General features: G+C 47.9%; 1 protein-coding gene across 3 annotated transcripts in view; it reads left to right on the top strand.

Annotated features, from left to right (window-relative positions):
• The window catches only part of LOC147097907 (NFU1 iron-sulfur cluster scaffold homolog, mitochondrial-like), a 34,383-nt gene extending 18,354 nt beyond the window's left edge, over positions 1-16,029 (top strand). For 2 of the 3 annotated variants that reach the window (XM_085970963.1, XM_085970965.1), the window contains exons 6-8: positions 3,775-3,838; positions 9,868-10,042; positions 14,425-16,029. In XM_085970963.1, the coding sequence (XP_085827089.1) occupies positions 3,775-3,838; positions 9,868-10,042; positions 14,425-14,451 (266 nt within the window). In that variant the 3' untranslated portion in view covers positions 14,452-16,029. Of the gene's footprint in view, positions 1-3,774; positions 3,839-9,867; positions 10,043-12,328; positions 12,545-14,424 lie in introns of those variants that run through there. The other variant, XM_085970964.1, reaches the window with a different exon arrangement.
• Positions 16,030-16,814: the final 785 nt, after the last annotated feature.

The following is a 16,814-nucleotide window of genomic DNA, read 5'->3' as shown; positions in this document are numbered from 1 at the left end:
GTAAGGGCAGTGGTAGCTGTATGCTGTAAGGGCAGCGGTAGCTGTATGCTGTAAGGGCAGTGGCAGTTGTATGCTGTACGGGCAGTGGTAGCTGTATGCTGTAAGGGCAGTGGTAGCTGTATGCTGTAAGGGCAGTGGTAGCTGTATGCTGTAAGGGCAGTGGTAGCTGTATGCTGTAAGGGCAGTGGTAGCTGTATGCTGTAAGGGCAGTGGTAGCTGTATGCTGTAAGGGCAGTGGTAGCTGTATGCTGTAAGGGCAGCGGTAGCTGTATGCTGTAAGGGCAGTGGTAGCTGTATGCTGTAAGGGCAGTGGTAGCTGTATGCTGTAAGGGCAGTGGTAGTTGTATGCTGTAAGGGCAGTGGTAGCTGTATGCTGTAAGGGCAGTGGTAGCTGTATGCTGTAAGGGCAGTGGTAGTTGTATGCTGTAAGGGCAGTGGTAGCTGTATGCTGTAAGGGCAGTGGTAGCTGTATGCTGTAAGGGCAGTGGTAGCTGTATGCTGTAAGGGCAGTGGTAGCTGTATGCTGTAAGGGCAGTGGTAGTTGTATGCTGTAAGGGCAGTGGTAGCTGTATGCTGTACGGGCAGTGGTAGCTGTATGCTGTAAGGGCAGTGGTAGTTGTATGCTGTAAGGGCAGTGGTAGCTGTATGCTGTAAGGGCAGTGGTAGTTGTATGCTGTAAGGGCAGTGGTAGTTGTATGCTGTAAGGGCAGTGGTAGCTGTATGCTGTACGGGCAGTGGTAGCTGTATGCTGTAAGGGCAGTGGTAACTGTATGCTGTAAGGGCAGTGGCAGTTGTATGCTGTAAGGGCAGTGGTAGCTGTATGCTGTAAGGGCAGTGGTAGTTGTATGCTGTAAGGGCAGTGGTAGTTGTATGCTGTAAGGGCAGTGGTAGCTGTATGCTGTAAGGGCAGTGGTAGCTGTATGCTGTAAGGGCAGTGGTAGCTGTATGCTGTAAGGGCAGCGGTAGCTGTATGCTGTAAGGGCAGCGGTAACTGTATGCTGTACGGGCAGTGGTAGTTGTATGCTGTAAGGGCAGTGGTAGCTGTATGCTGTAAGGGCAGTGGTAGCTGTATGCTGTAAGGGCAGTGGTAGCTGTATGCTGTAAGGGCAGTGGTAGCTGTATGCTGTAAGGGCAGTGGTAACTGTATGCTGTACGGGCAGTGGTAGTTGTATGCTGTAAGGGCAGTGGTAGCTGTATGCTGTAAGGGCAGTGGTAGCTGTATGCTGTAAGGGCAGTGGTAGTTGTATGCTGTAAGGGCAGTGGTAACTGCTGTACGGGCAGTGGTAGCTGTATGCTGTAAGGGCAGTGGTAGCTGTATGCTGTAAGGGCAGTGGTAGCTGTATGCTGTACGGGCAGTGGTAGCTGTATGCTGTAAGGGCAGTGGTAACTGTATGCTGTACGGGCAGTGGTAGCTGTATGCTGTAAGGGCAGTGGTAGCTGTATGCTGTAAGGGCAGTGGTAGCTGTATGCTGTAAGGGCAGTGGTAACTGTATGCTGTACGGGCAGTGGTAGTTGTATGCTGTAAGGGCAGTGGTAGCTGTATGCTGTAAGGGCAGTGGTAGCTGTATGCTGTAAGGGCAGTGGTAGCTGTATGCTGTAAGGGCAGTGGTAGCTGTATGCTGTAAGGGCAGTGGTAACTGCTGTACGGGCAGTGGTAGCTGTATGCTGTACGGGCAGTGGTAGCTGTATGCTGTAAGGGCAGTGGTAGCTGTATGCTGTACGGGCAGTGGTAGCTGTATGCTGTAAGGGCAGTGGTAGCTGTATGCTGTAAGGGCAGCGGTAGCTGTATGCTGTAAGGGCAGTGGTAACTGTATGCTGTACGGGCAGTGGTAGTTGTATGCTGTACGGGCAGCGGTAGCTGTATGCTGTAAGGGCAGTGGTAACTGTATGCTGTACGGGCAGTGGTAGTTGTATGCTGTACGGGCAGCGGTAGCTGTATGCTGTACGGGCAGTGGTAGCTGTATGCTGTAAGGGCAGTGGTAACTGTATGCTGTACGGGCAGCGGTAGCTGTATGCTGTAAGGGCAGTGGTAGCTGTATGCTGTAAGGGCAGCGGTAGTTGTATGCTGTAAGGGCAGTGGTAACTGTATGCTGTACGGGCAGTGGTAGCTGTATGCTGTAAGGGCAGTGGTAGCTGTATGCTGTAAGGGCAGTGGTAGCTGTATGCTGTAAGGGCAGTGGTAACTGTATGCTGTAAGGGCAGTGGTAGCTGTATGCTGTAAGGGCAGTGGTAGCTGTATGCTGTAAGGGCAGTGGTAGCTGTATGCTGTAAGGGCAGTGGTAGCTGTATGCTGTAAGGGCAGTGGTAACTGTATGCTGTAAGGGCAGTGGTAGTTGTATGCTGTACGGGCAGCGGTAGCTGTATGCTGTAAGGGCAGCGGTAGCTGTATGCTGTAAGGGCAGCGGTAGCTGTATGCTGTAAGGGCAGTGGTAGCTGTATGCTGTAAGGGCAGTGGTAGCTGTATGCTGTAAGGGCAGTGGTAGCTGTATGCTGTAAGGGCAGCGGTAGCTGTATGCTGTAAGGGCAGCGGTAGCTGTATGCTGTAAGGGCAGCGGTAGCTGTATGCTGTAAGGGCAGTGGTAACTGTATGCTGTAAGGGCAGTGGTAGCTGTATGCTGTAAGGGCAGTGGTAGCTGTATGCTGTAACGGCAGTGGTAGCTGTATGCTGTAACGGCAGCGGTAGCTGTATGCTGTAAGGGCAGCGGTAGCTGTATGCTGTAAGGGCAGCGGTAGCTGTATGCTGTAAGGGCAGCGGTAGCTGTATGCTGTAAGGGCAGCGGTAGCTGTATGCTGTAAGGGCAGCGGTAGCTGTATGCTGTAAGGGCAGTGGTAACTGTATGCTGTAAGGGCAGTGGTAGCTGTATGCTGTAAGGGCAGCGGTAGCTGTATGCTGTAAGGGCAGCGGTAGCTGTATGCTGTAAGGGCAGCGGTAGCTGTATGCTGTAAGGGCAGCGGTAGCTGTATGCTGTAAGGGCAGTGGTAGCTGTATGCTGTAAGGGCAGTTGTAGTTGTGGTGTAACATCCCCACCGACACCTGGGAATCCCTGGCCCAAGACCGCATAAAGTGGAGGAGAAGCATCCGGGAAGGCGCTGAACACCTCGAGCCTCTTCGCTGGGAGCAAGCGGAAGCCAAGTGCAAACAGCGCAAGGAGTGCACGTCAACCCAAGCACCCCACCCACCCGCCCCTTCAACCACCGTCTGCCTCACCTGTGACAGAGACTGTAGGTCCCGCATTGGAGTCATCAGTCACCTGCGAACTCATTTTTAGTGTGGAAGCAAGTCATCCTCGGTTCCGAGGGACTGCCTAAGGAGAAGAGCTGTATGCTGTAAGGGCAGCGGTAGCTGTATGCTGCTGCATCACGGTTTAAACAGTTCAGATGTAAATTGAAATCACGTCTTGCAGTAAAAGACGAACTCCAGTTGCCTAACACACTCTCCACTACGGAGTATTCCGACGAGAGTTGGCATCCGTGACTCCTTTAGGCGAAGTACGTGTTCCCTGACCAACTGATCAACCAAGGTCAGGAACTTGACATCCGAGGTGTCTCAGATGCAGATGAGAGGAGACCAGGTTCCCCTACCAATCAGAAGAGGCAGTGACCGAGGCCTGGGAGCAAGTCAGTTCCATGCTTCTCGTTCCAGTCTTGCTGTGTGACCTTTTCTTCTAATTTTAGTAATTGACCCACAGAATAGAGACACAACTTTTTAAGTAATTCAGTGTATTGCTCATCAAGGAATTGTCAGAACACTTATGTTTTCCCCTGTGCTTTTAGCTGCTTCGGAGGATGATGATGAAATTGTAGCCATAATTAAGGAGTTGTTGGACACCAGAATTCGGTGAGTACCAGTTGAATGCTGCCAAAAGAGCTTCAAATATTAATATGGGAGTAAATCACAGTGCATGTTTTTAACTTCATTTCTATATCAAGAGCAGTCAAGTACTGAACATGGTTGCAGCTGGTGAACAATGGTGGCCTTTTTGCACTAACCAGAAGTAAATGGGTTTCTGGTTCAGGCTCGCTGTCTGTCTGCCGTGGCTCAGTGGGTAGCACTCTCTCACCTCGGAGTCAGAAGGTTGTGTGTTCAAGTCCCCACTCCAGAGACTTGAGCACAAAAATCTAGGCTGACACTCCAGTGCGGTGCTGAGGGAGCGTTGCACTGTCGGAGGTGCCGTCTTTCGGAATAGACGTTAAACCGCGGTCCCGTCTGCTCTCTCAGGTGGACGTAAAAGATCCCACTGCACTATTTCGAAGAAGAGCAGGGGAGTTATCCCCGGTGTCCTGGGGCCAATGTTTATCCCTCAATCAACATCACTATAAACAGATTATCTGGTCATTATCACATTGCTGTTTGTGGGAGCTTGCTGTGCGCAAATTGGCTGCTGCGTTTCCTACATTGCAACCGTGACTATACGTCAAATGCCCGTTCACGGTACCTCACCTCGAAGTTAGCTGTATGTTCCTAACTGAGCATTCATTGTCTAACTCCTCCTGCGTTTAACTTGGTTGGGTGATTTATGACCCTCGGGTCATCGAGCAGATTGCTGGACACACACACACAAACACGCAATCATAGGGGCCATATCCTGGTCAATATCCTGTTCCATTGTTATCTCAGCATCCTTTGCTTTTTATTGTTGCTTTTCTCGAACTATATCTTTTGTCCTGGAGTATCGTGTTGATCAACAGATGAGATACTGTTTGAACTCATTCTGCCTACATTGGCTGTTCTGTCTTTGTTCTGTAATAGAAAGGAAGACTTGCATTTATATAGCACCTTTCACGACCTCAGGCCATCCCAAAGCGCTTTACAGCCAATGAAGTACTTTTGAAGTGTAGTCACTGTTGTAATGTAGGAAATGTGGCAGCCAATTTGCGCACAGCAAGCTCCCACAAACAGCAGTGTGATAATGACCAGATCATCTGTTTTTAGTGATGTCGGTTGAGGGGTGAATGTTGGCCCCAGGACACCGGGGAGAACTCCCCCTGCTCTTCTTCGAAATGGTGCCGTGGGATCTTTTACATCCACCTGAGAGGGCAGACGGGGCCTCGGTTTAACGTCTCATCCGAAAGACGGCACCTCCGACAGTGCGGCGCTCCCTCAGCACTGCACTGGGAGTGTCAGCCTGAACTTTTGTGCTCAAGTCTCTGGAGTGGGGACTTGAACAATGTTCTCTTTAATTTTTTCAGAATACCATGCATGCGTAGTGTTCCCCATTTAAAAGATAGCTCACCAACTTGCGCGGGAGCTGCAGAGTGCAGTGCGGCCGTGCAGCTTAAACGGAACGTTGGACTTGAACCCACAACTTTCTGACTCACAGCTACCAACTGAGCCACAGCTAACACTATTAAAACAATGTAGCTACACACCTATATTCTTGCGCTCCTGTGGTTCACTCACAGTTGGCTGAGGTTAGAAGATATAAACTGGTGGCGGCAATGGTATAAGAACATAAGAAATAGGAGCAGGAGTCGGCCATTGGCCCCTCGAGCCTGCTCCGCCATTCATCAGGATCATGGCTGATCTTCTACCTCAACTCCACCTTCCCGCACTATCCCCATATCCCTTAATTCCCTTCGTTCCCAAAAAATCTATCGACCTCTGCCTCAAATATACTCAATGACTGAGCCTCCACAGCCCTCTGGGGTAGAGAATTCCAAAGATTCACAACCCTCTGAGTGAAGACATTTCTCCTCATCTCAGTTCTAAATGGCCGACCCCTTATTCTGTGACTGTGACCCCGTGTTCTAGATTCCCCAGCCAAGGGAAACATTTTCCCAGCATTAACTCTGTCAAGCCCTGTAAGAATTTTATATGTTTCAATTAGATCACCTCTCATTCTTCAAAACTCTAAGGAATACAGGCCTAGTCTACTCAATCTCTCCTCATAGAACAATCCCCCCATCCCAGGAACCAGTCTAGTGAACCTTCACTGCACTCCCTCTAAGGCTAGTACAGGAAACTTTGTGATATCCGGCACCGACGGGACCAAGCTGTTGCTGATCTATCAAAACTGCCGGACATACAAAGTTAATGTTGACACATACGGAGGTTTTCATCTCCGTATCTGACAACAAATACTGTTGCTTAGCAACAGCTTGTAAACAGTCGGCCCGTACCTTGGAAGCGTCTCTGTAGCTTAGCAACAGCTTCAGAGAGACTTTCCAGAGCCCGACTGTTGAAAACAAAGCCACAAGAAGAAAAAAACCTAACAAAACGGCTCCTGATTTCTGCCGGTAGATCGAGGTTTCCGGACATACAACCTCCGGATAAACCAAAGTTTCCTGTATGTCTTTCCTTAGGTAAGGAGACCAGAACTGTACACAGTACTCCAAGTGTGGCCTCACCAATGTCCTGTTTAATTGTAGCAAGACTTCTTTACTCTTATACTCTAATCCCTTTGTAACAAAAGCTAACATACCATTTGCTTTCCTAATTGCTTGCTATACCTGCATGATTAACTTTCTATGATTCAGTACAGGTCCCTCTTGAGTGCAAACATTTCCCAGTCTCTTACCATTCAAAAAATATTCTGTTTTTTTTTGTTTTTCCTACCAAAGTGGATAACTTCACACTTCCCAACAGTGTAATCCATTTGCCATGTCCTTGCCCACTCAGTCAACCTGTCTATATTTCTCTGCAACCTCTTTGCGTCCTCCTCACAGCTTACTTTCCCACCTAACTTTGTATCATCAGCTAACTTGGATATGTTACACTCAGTCCCTTCATCTAAGTCATTAATATAGATTGTAAATAGCTGAGGCCCAAGCATTGATCCTTGTGGTACCCCCACTAGTTATAGCCTGTCAACCTGAAAAAGTCCCGTTTATTCCTACTCTCTGTTTTCTGTCAATTAATCAATCCTCAATCCATGCTAGTATATTACCCCAATACCATGAGTCCTAATTTTGTTTAATAACCTCTTGTGTGGCACCTTATCGAATGCTTTTTGAAAATCCAAGTACAGTACATCCACTGGTTCCCCCTTATCCATCCTACTCCTTACATCTTCGAAAAACTCTAACAGATTTGTCAAACACGATTTCCCTTTCAGAAAACCATGTTGACTCTGCCCAATCATATTATGATTTTCTAAGTGCCCTGCTACCACGTCCCTAATAACAGATTCTAGCATTTTGCCTACTACTGATGTCAGGCTAACTGGCCTATAGTTTCCCATTTTTTCTCTTCCTCCTTTCTTAAATAGCGGGGTTATGTTTGCTACCTTCCAACCCTTGGGGACTGTTCTAGAATCTAGGGAATTGTGGAAGATTAATACCAGTTCATCCACTATCTCTGCAGCTACCTCTTTTAAAATCCTAGGATGCAAGTCGTCGGGTCCAGGGCATTTGTCGCCACTTCATCCCATTAATTTCTCCAGTACTGTCTTTACGTATACTGATTTCTTTAAGTTCCTCATTCTCTCTAGACCCTTGGTTCCCCATTATTTCCGCAATGTTTTTTGTGTCCGCTACTGTTTAATGTCTCTGCCATTTCCTTGTTGCCTCTAATGGGCCCACATTTATTTTCGCTAATCTCTTCCTATTTACATACCTATAGAAACATTTACAATCTGTTTTTATGTCTCTTGCTAATTTACTCTCATATTCTTTTTTCTCTTATCAATTTCTTGGTCCTCCTTTGCTGAATTCTAAAATCCTCCCAATCCTCAGGCTTACTACGCTTTTTGGCAACATTATAAGCCTCTTCATTTGATCCAATACTATCTTTAACTTCTCTTATTAGCCACGGTTGGACCACTTTTCCTGTGGGGTTTTTATGCCTTACAGAATGTATATTTGTTGTAAGTTATGTATTAATTCTTTAAATGCTAGCCATTGCTTGTCTATCGTCATACCCTTTAATGTAGCTTCCCAATCTACCTTAGCCAACTCGCCCCTCATACCTACGTAGTTTGCTTTGTTTAGATTTAAGACCCTAGTTTCAGATTTAACGAAACCAGTTTCAAATTCAGTATAAAATTCTATCATATTATGATCACTCTTCCTGAAAGGCCCCTTTACTACAAGGTTATTAATTAACCCTTTTCATTGCATAATACAGGAAACTTTCTTTTATCCGGCACGGACGGGACCGACGTGGTGCTGGTTCATCAAAAATTCCGGATAACCGAACGCTATAGTAAAAGATACGGAGCTGAGAGCTCCTTATAAAGCAACAAACCCTGTTGCAATGGGCACAAGTTGCAAGCGCCTCTGTAGCTTAGCAACAGCTGCAGCCACACCCTTGCACAGCAACAAATGGAGTAATAAAAGTTACCTGAACCTACTCCTGAATTTTGCCGGTTAACCGACATTTCCGGTTATTTAGGTGCCGGTAAATCGAAAGTTTCCTGTACTAGATCTAAAATAGCCTGTTCCCTAGTTGGTTCCTCAACATACTGATCTAGAAAACGATCTTGCATACATTCCATGAATTTGTCCTCCACACTATTACTGCAAATTTAGTTTGCCGCCGCAGCAGATAGCAATATAAACAGTGGAAAGTGGCCCTGCGAGTCTGGAACACCAGCAGCACTCTCCTGACACTGGCACTGGAATGGAAAGCACGTCAGTATTCCACAGAAGTAGCTGGAGCACTTAGATTATGAAGATAACGTAGGGATGAACATCAGGATGTCCAGGAACTACGAACTGAGGGGGTGAGCTGATGGAGGTCTTTAAGATTATGAAAGGGTTCGATAGGATAGACGTAGAGAAGATGTTTCCACTTGCGGGCTAGCCCAGATCTAAGGGCCGTAAGTATAAGAGATTCACTAATGAATACAATTGGGAATTCAGGAGAAACTTCTTTACCCAGAGAGTGGTGAGAATGTGGAACTCGCCACCACGAGTGGTTGAGGCGAATAGTATAGATGCATTTAAGGGGAAGCTAGATAAACAGGAATAGCAGGATATGTTGATGAGGTTAGATGAGAAACAAGCGCTCTACTCGGAGCGCCGACACGGCAAGAGAGCCCCAGGTGGGCAGAGGAAACTCTTCAAGGACACCCTCAAAGCCTCCTTGAAAAAGTGCAACATCCCCACCGACACCTGGGAATCCCTGGCCCAAGACCGCATAAAGTGGAGGAGAAGCATCCGGGAAGGCGCCGAACACCTCGAGTCTCTCCGCCGGGAGCAAGCGGAAGCCAAGCGCAAACAGCGGAAGGAGCGCACGTCAGCCCAAGCACCCCACCCACCCGCCCCTTCAACCACCGTGTGCCCCACCTGTGACAGAGACTGTAGGTCCCGCATTGGACTCATCAGTCACCTGTGAACTCATTTTTAGTGTGGAAGCAAGTCATCCTCGGTTCCGAGGGACTGCCTAAGAAGATGAAGAAGGGTGGGAGGAGGCTCGTGTGGAGCATAAACACTGGCACGGGCCTGTTTCTGTGCTGCAAACACTTTGTAGTTCGCTTTCTCCATTCCCGTTTATCTTCAATCACCTTCCTCTGCTGCATTACCAAGAAACCTGTGAGCCACTAGGTGGCAGCCACGTTCTCAGTTCTCTCTGTCTCTCTCTCTCTCTCTGCCTCTGCCCGTCCCACCTCTCCAAGAGTGAGGTGCCTTTCCCGAGGGGAAGCACACTGCTCGGCTGTTCATGAACTCTTATGGTTCTGGATTCTGCAAAGACTACTAATGTTTAAAATCGAAATGATGAATGAGTAATAAAATTAACTATTCAGCCTCATGGTAAAAAAAAATAGGAAGTTCTTTTTGGCTTGCTCTAGCTTGAGAACTGGCTTATTGCAAAGTGAAGCTCAATCCTTGTTTGAATCTCGATAGTCTGGGTTGTGGCTAAAGTGTCTTGACTGTTTTTTCTCTTTCACACTCCCCCTGCCCCTCTCCCCCACCTTTAACTATCAGGCCCACAGTTCAAGAGGACGGGGGTGACGTGATTTACAAAGGGTTTGAGGATGGCATTGTGAAGTTGATGCTGCAGGGTTCCTGCACAAGCTGTCCCAGCTCCATCGTGACTTTGAAGAGTGGAATTCAAAACATGCTGCAGTTCTACGTTCCAGAGGTCGAAGGTGTTGAACAGGTAAAGGCAATTGAAGATGCGTGTGTGTGTGTATATATATGTATTGTGGGTGTTGGCAGATGGAATATAATGTGGATACAGGAAACTTTGGTTTATCCGGAGGTTGTATGTCCGGAATACTCGATTTAACGGCAAAAATCAGGAGCCGTTTTCTATAAGTTTTTTTAGATCTCGTTCTTTTTTTTTCCCCAGTCAGGCACTGCAAGGTCTGTAGCTATAGCAACAGCTTCAGCTAGAGATGCTTGCAGCTGCAGCCGACTCTTTAGAAGCTGTTGCTAAGCAACAGTGTTTGTTGTCAGATACGGAGATGAAAACCTCCGTATGCTTCAACATTAACTTTGTATGTCCAGCAGTTTTGATAGATCGGCAACACGCCGGTGCCGGATATCACAAAGTTTCCTGTATATGTGTGAGTGTATATATATGCACCGTGGGTGTTGGCAGATGGAGTATAATGTGGGAAAGTGTGAGGTTATCCACTTTGGTAAGAAAAATAAAAAAACAAATTATTATTTAAATGGAGAGAGATTACAAAATGCTGCGGTACAGAGGGACCTGGGGGTCCTCGTGCATGAAACACAAAGTTAGCATGCAGGTACAGCAAGTAATCAGGAATGCAAATGGAATGTTGGCCTTTATTGCAAGGGAGTTGGAGTATAAAAGTAGGTAAGTCCTGCTACAACTGTACAGGGTATTGGTGAGACCACACCTGGAGTACTGCGTACAGTTTTGGTCTCCTTATTTAAGGAGGGATATATATGCATTGGAGGCAGTTCAGAGAAGGTTCACGAGGTTGATTACTGAGATGAAGGGGTTGACTTATAAAGAAAGGTTGAGCAGGTTGGGCCTATACTCATTGGAGTTTAGAAGAATGAGAGGTGATCTTATTGAAACATATAAGATACTGAGGGGGCTCGACAGGGTAGAGAGGATGTTTCCCCTCATGGGGGAATCTAGAACTCGGGGGCACAGTTTCAGAATAAAGGGTCACGCATTTAAAACTGAGATGAGGAGGAATTTCTTCTCTGAGGGTCGTAAATCTGTGGAATTCTCTGCCCCAGAGAGCTGTGGAGGCTGGGTCATTAAATATATTTAAGGTGAAGATTTCCGGCATCCGCAGTATTTTGTTTTTGTATGACTTGTAGGTGTTGAGAGAAAATCACGGGCATGACCTCTGACAAAATTCTTATTGGATGCCCAAGTATCAACCCACAAAGTAGCTTGGATGTTGTCCTCCTGACCTGTGTTGGGTTGGATTGAGCGATCGGTTGTGGTTTAGGCACCCAGTTGTGGACGATTAAGTTTAGCAGTGACTTTACATGCTGAGAGGCTGTTTTCCCCTGGCTGGGGAGTCTAGGAATAGTGGGCACAGTCTCAGGATTAGGACTGAGATGAGGAGAAATTTCTTCACTCAAAGGGTTGTGAATCTTTGGAATTCTCTACCTCAGAATGCTGTTGATGCTCAGTCATGGAGGATATTCAAGACTGAGATGTTTTAGGACTTGGTTCACAGTATGTTCATTCAGGCAATGTCATGGAACCAAAGTCATGGGTGTGAGCCTTCGCTCAGTGGGTCAGAAGGTTGTGGGTTCTACTCCAGAGACTTAAGCACATAATCTAGGATGACATTCCAGAGCAGTGCTGAGGGAGCGCTGCACTGTTGGAGGTGCCGTCTTTCGGATGAGAAGTTAAACCCTAGAGGTGCATATAAAAAAATCCCATGACACTATTCGAAGAAGAGCAGGAGAGTTGCCCCCAGTGTCCTGGCCAACATTTATACCCTCAATCAGCATCACCAAAACAGATTATCCGGTCAATTTTTTAATTGCTGTTTGTGGGAGCTTGCTGTGCGCACATTGGCTGCCACGTTTCCCTACATTACAACAGTGACTACACTTCAAAAGTACTTTTTTGGGAAGCTCTTTGGGATGTCCTGAGGCTGTGAAAAGAGCTAAATAATTGCAAAATAAAGACATAACATGCTGGAAAACACTCTACAGGTCTGGCAGCATCTGTGGAGAGAGAAACAGAGCTAACGGTTCAGGTCGATGACCTTTTATCAGAACTGAGAGTTCTTTCTCTAATCTGGGAGATTGCAGGTAGTGGAGATAGTGTGTGTGCGTGCGTCTCTATATCTATATAGTGGAGCTATTCCATTTCCAGCCCTATCCCGTTTCGCTCTGAACAAATTGACTAACGATCTCCCCCCACCCGGCCAAAAATGAAAATCTAATATTACACGATGAAACACCAATGTCTTTAATTCCTGCTTTAATTCGTTGCCAGGTTGTAGATGAAGAAAGAAGCTGAAATTTCGTGAATTGTTTCTGCCTAAATCGAACGACCGGGCTGGTAACCCAGTCATTATACTCTGATCAAGATCCTGCCTGTTGAGGACCTCCTTGTGCACCTTAACAATTGTTGTCGCCCTGCACTGACTGCAATACATTGAAAAACACAAACTGTATTGTAATATATTTTGCAATAAAGAATTTAAGCTTTTGTTTTTCAGTCGGTTTTATGCATGGCTTTTGAATGTGATGAGGGTTTCTGCCTCTACCACCCTTTCAGGCAGTGAGTTCTAGTCGTTCCCCTCCCCCCCCCCGCCCCCCCCCACCTTAGGCAGTCCCTCGGAACCGAGGATGACTTGCTTCCACATTAAAAATGAGTTCTCGGGTGACTGATGAGTCCAATGCGGGACCTACAGTCTCTGTCACAGGTGGGGCAGACGGTGGTTGAAGGGGTGGGTGGGTGGGGTGCTTGGGTTGACGTGCGCTCCTTCCGCTGTTTGCGCTTGGCTTCCGCTTGCTCCCGGCGAAGAGACTCGAGGTGTTCGGCGCCTTCCCGGATGCTTCTCCTCCAGTTTGTGCAGTATTGGGCCAGGGATTCCCAGGTGTCGGTGGGGATGTTGCACTTTTTCAAGGAGGCTTTGAGGGTGTCCTTGAAGCAATTCCTCCGCCCACCTGGGGCTCTCTTGCCGCGTCGGAGCTCCGAGTAGAGCGCTTGTTTTGGGAGTCTCGTATCGGGCATGCGGACAATGTGGCCCGTCCATCGGAGCTGATCGAGCGTGGTCAGAGCTTCGATGCTGGGGATGTTGGCCTGAGCGAGAACACTGACGTTGGCGCGCCTATCTTGCCAATGGATTTGCACTGCCGTCTGGGTGAACACTGACACGGGAGTTGTGAATCAATACTGTTTGTTCTGTTTCTGTTGCCAAACACACTCATGGCAGTTCTTACAAACGCTGTGTCACAGAAGTTGTGACAGTGTTTGTGCAAATAGAGAGAGTGGATCAGAAGGACCTATTTCCCTTAGCAGAGGTCAATAACCAGTAGGGAAATATTTAAAATAATTGGCAGAAGGATGAGAGGGGAGTTGAGGAGAACTTTTTTCACCCAGAGGGTGGTGGGGGTCTGGAACTCACTGCCTGAAAGGGTGGTGGAGACAGAAACCCTCATCACATTTAAAAAGTACTCGGATATGCACTTGAAGTGCCGTAACCGACAGGGCTATGGACCAAGAGCTGGACAGTGGGATTAGGCCGAATGGCCGCCTCCTGTAAAATTCTCTGGGGGAGAAATTGGGTGGAGCCGCAAACGGGGCGCCAAGCTCGCCTGGGTGCCAGATTTTGCGCTGCGATCGGAGCAGCAGCGAGTGCCGGAAATTCAGCTTGAGCGCCCCAAGAGGGACACGGGGTGAGGCTCGAGGTGCTCCGCGTCCCTCTTAGGGCGCTGAAACTGAATATCGCAGCGTAACGTGCCGCAGCGCCACACACTGCGGCACGGCGCGCTGCGGTACTGCAGGCCTTCCTCCCATTCTTAAGGGGGAGGGGCCTGCACCAGCGCGATGAGCGATCGCGAGTGCCGGCAAAAGAGCCCGGCACCGAGGAGAAGTGCCGGGCTCTTGGAAAACAGCCGGCAATGCCGCGGGGGGAGAACAGGAGGCCGGGGACGGAGGTGCTGGCAGGCGGCCACCCCGCACCTCCACCTTAATTTGCGCCACTGCCGCCACAGGTAGGCCCCGTGAACCGGGCACGATTAGCGAGCAGCGCTACAGAGGCGGTCGCTGCCAATTATCGCGATCGGGGCGGTAGCGGGGCGCTGCGCACACCGATGAAGTCATCGGTGGCGGCGCAGCGCAACAGGCTAACGCCGCCATTAGCGCCCCAGCTAAATATCGCAGGAGGTGCGGCCAGTGGCGCTAAAGCCACTGAGTGCCCTCTTTAGGCGCTAACTGGTGGCGCAGCCCACCGAATTTCTCCCCCTCTGATTCTACAGCAGTTGTTACAAACACCATCACGGCAGTTGTGTATCAATACTGTTTGTCTCCGATCTGTTCCTGTTACCAATTTTCTCCCCTCTTTGTCCTCCTTTCTGGAGTAGCGTTCCTCCGGTATCTCCCTCGAGTGACCGTTACTAAGGTGTGGATTTGGACGGGAAGTGTCGAGGGCTCTTCCAACCGTTTACATTTTTACAGCACGCTTCGTGCAGTTGAGCCCAAGCGAGAGAGAGAGACGTCAAGCAACAGAAAAGATTGGAGAGCAAGAGAGGATCAATCACATGGTCAGAAATCTAGGTTCCGAAGAGGCTTATTAAACGAAGGGAGGTAGCAAATTGGATTAACACACTATTGTACAATGAGCAGTAAATCATGGATCGACTTGTTAGTAATTCAACGTTTAATTGCTTGATTTTTCTGATCACCACTTGGGGAAGTCGATACGGTTTGAAGATTGTTTAGTCAGGAGAATTTGGATAATGCCAGGATTCCGAGACTGCTTCTCGCAGCATAAAGGCAAAGACAAATTTGGCAGTGATTGTGTTTATTTTTGTCACTGTTTCGCTACAGGTTTGCGCTACCTTCTCCTACCCCACCCCATCCTGCCTCGTGTTGATAAAGCCGCACGGGCTAATCCTCCTTAATACATATTGCACGCCTAACTAGTTGAGCTGTAAACAAAGAACGATTCATTGAGAAATGACATCAGTGCAGAAGGTCAGTAATAGAAAAAGTCAGAAGCCCTCCCTTTCTGTTTTTGGCTCTGGAACACTGTACACACCCCACAGACACTTGGGCTGAAATTGATTTAGATTAGAGAAATCACATGATGAGCATTGGCCGAAGACAATTTTTCTAATGATGCTGTCGTGCTACTTCAGTTTATACTCCAATTACCTTGTCCTGGGGCAGAAAGCACAGAGCTGGTGATTGTCTGGCGGTGTAAGCAGTTCTGCTACTATGTACCTTTGTATCTCAAAGATGCCCTGGCCTAGCTCCACGTGGATCCATCGATGAATCGTGAGGTGACTGAGAACACTGGCGGCATGTGCGAGAATGATGTGACTCCATACTCCCACGTTCTGCCCTCCATAAACTTGAGGTCATCCAAAACTCTGCAACAAGTCCCGTTCACCCATCACCCCTGTGCTCGCTGACCTACATTGGCCCCCGGTTAAGCAACGCTTCGATTTTAAAATTCTCATCCTTGTTTTCAAATCCCTCCATGGACCTCGCCCCTCCTTATCTCTCTAATCTCCTTCAGCCCCACAACTCCACCCCCCCCCCCCCCCCCCCCCCGAGATCTCTGCGCTCCTCTAATTCTGGCCTTTTGAACATCCCCGATTTTAAATGCTCCACCATTGGCGGCCGTGCCTTCAGCTGCCGAGGTCCTAAGCTCTGGAGTTCCCACCCTAAACCTCTCCATTTCCCTTTCCTCCTTTAAGACGCGCCTTAAAACCTACCTCTTTGACCAAGCTTTTGGTCATCTGCCCTAATATCTCCTTATGTGGCTCAGTGTCAAATTAAATTTTTTATTTGATAACAGGCCTGTGAAGCGCCTTGGAACGTTTTATGACGTTGAAGGCTCTATATAAATATAGGTTGTTGTCATCTGTCGCCCCAGGGCCTGAAGTGACACCACTCGCTTTCATGAGGTTCTGAGCTCTTCTATGAATTTTGGCATAGTTAAATAAAATTCTGTTGTATTCTCTTGTGTTTTAATTTTTTTTTTGATAACTATTTCCTTTCAGCCTCTAAGAGCTCCTCGTGCACTACACACAGGCCAGTGTGAAGTCACAATAAACTGGAGAAGACTCAACAGCTCTTCTTCAAGGAAAGGCTTATCCTTTTCCGGGCTGGGAATAGCCACGTTTTATGAGCAGTGTGGCGGGTGATCTGCCGCCAAACAACATATGAATTGAACAGCAACGGCTTGCATTTATACCCCTGTGTCCACTCGTTCCACAGCAACATCTCGTGGCTCCCTTGCACTGAACCAAGAGAAATGAGAAGTTTGCATTATGCAGGTTGTCTCATGACCTGATAGAAAACTGCTGTGCGAGTGTATAGTGCATTTAACACAGTAAAACGTCCCAAAGGTGCTTAACAGGAGCGATTATCAAACAAAATTTGACACCGAGCCACATAAGGAGATATTAGGGCAGGAAGAGATAGATTTCAACAAGAACGTAAGAAATAGGAGCAGGAATAGGCCACTTGGCCCCTCGAGCCTGCTCCGCCATTCAATAAGATCATGGCTGATCTTGGGCTCAAAGCCACTTCCCTGCCCGCTCCCCATAACCCTTCACTCCCTTATCTTGCAAAAATCTGTCTATCTCCACCTTAAATGTATTTAATGACCCAGCCTGCACGGCTCTCTGGGGCAGAGAATTCCACAGATTTACGACCCTTTGAGTGAAGAAATTCCTCCTCCTCTCAGTTCTAAAAGGGCGACCCTTTACTCTGAAACTGTGCCCCCGAGTTCTAGATTTCC

Source organism: Somniosus microcephalus, chromosome 30 (genome assembly GCF_052327205.1).
Source record: "Somniosus microcephalus isolate GS21.2 chromosome 30, FLI_Smic_1.0, whole genome shotgun sequence".
Classification (NCBI taxonomy): Eukaryota; Metazoa; Chordata; class Chondrichthyes; order Squaliformes; family Somniosidae; genus Somniosus; species Somniosus microcephalus.
The sequence above is the reverse complement of the archived record's forward strand: the minus strand, read 5'-3'. Positions and strand labels throughout refer to the sequence as shown.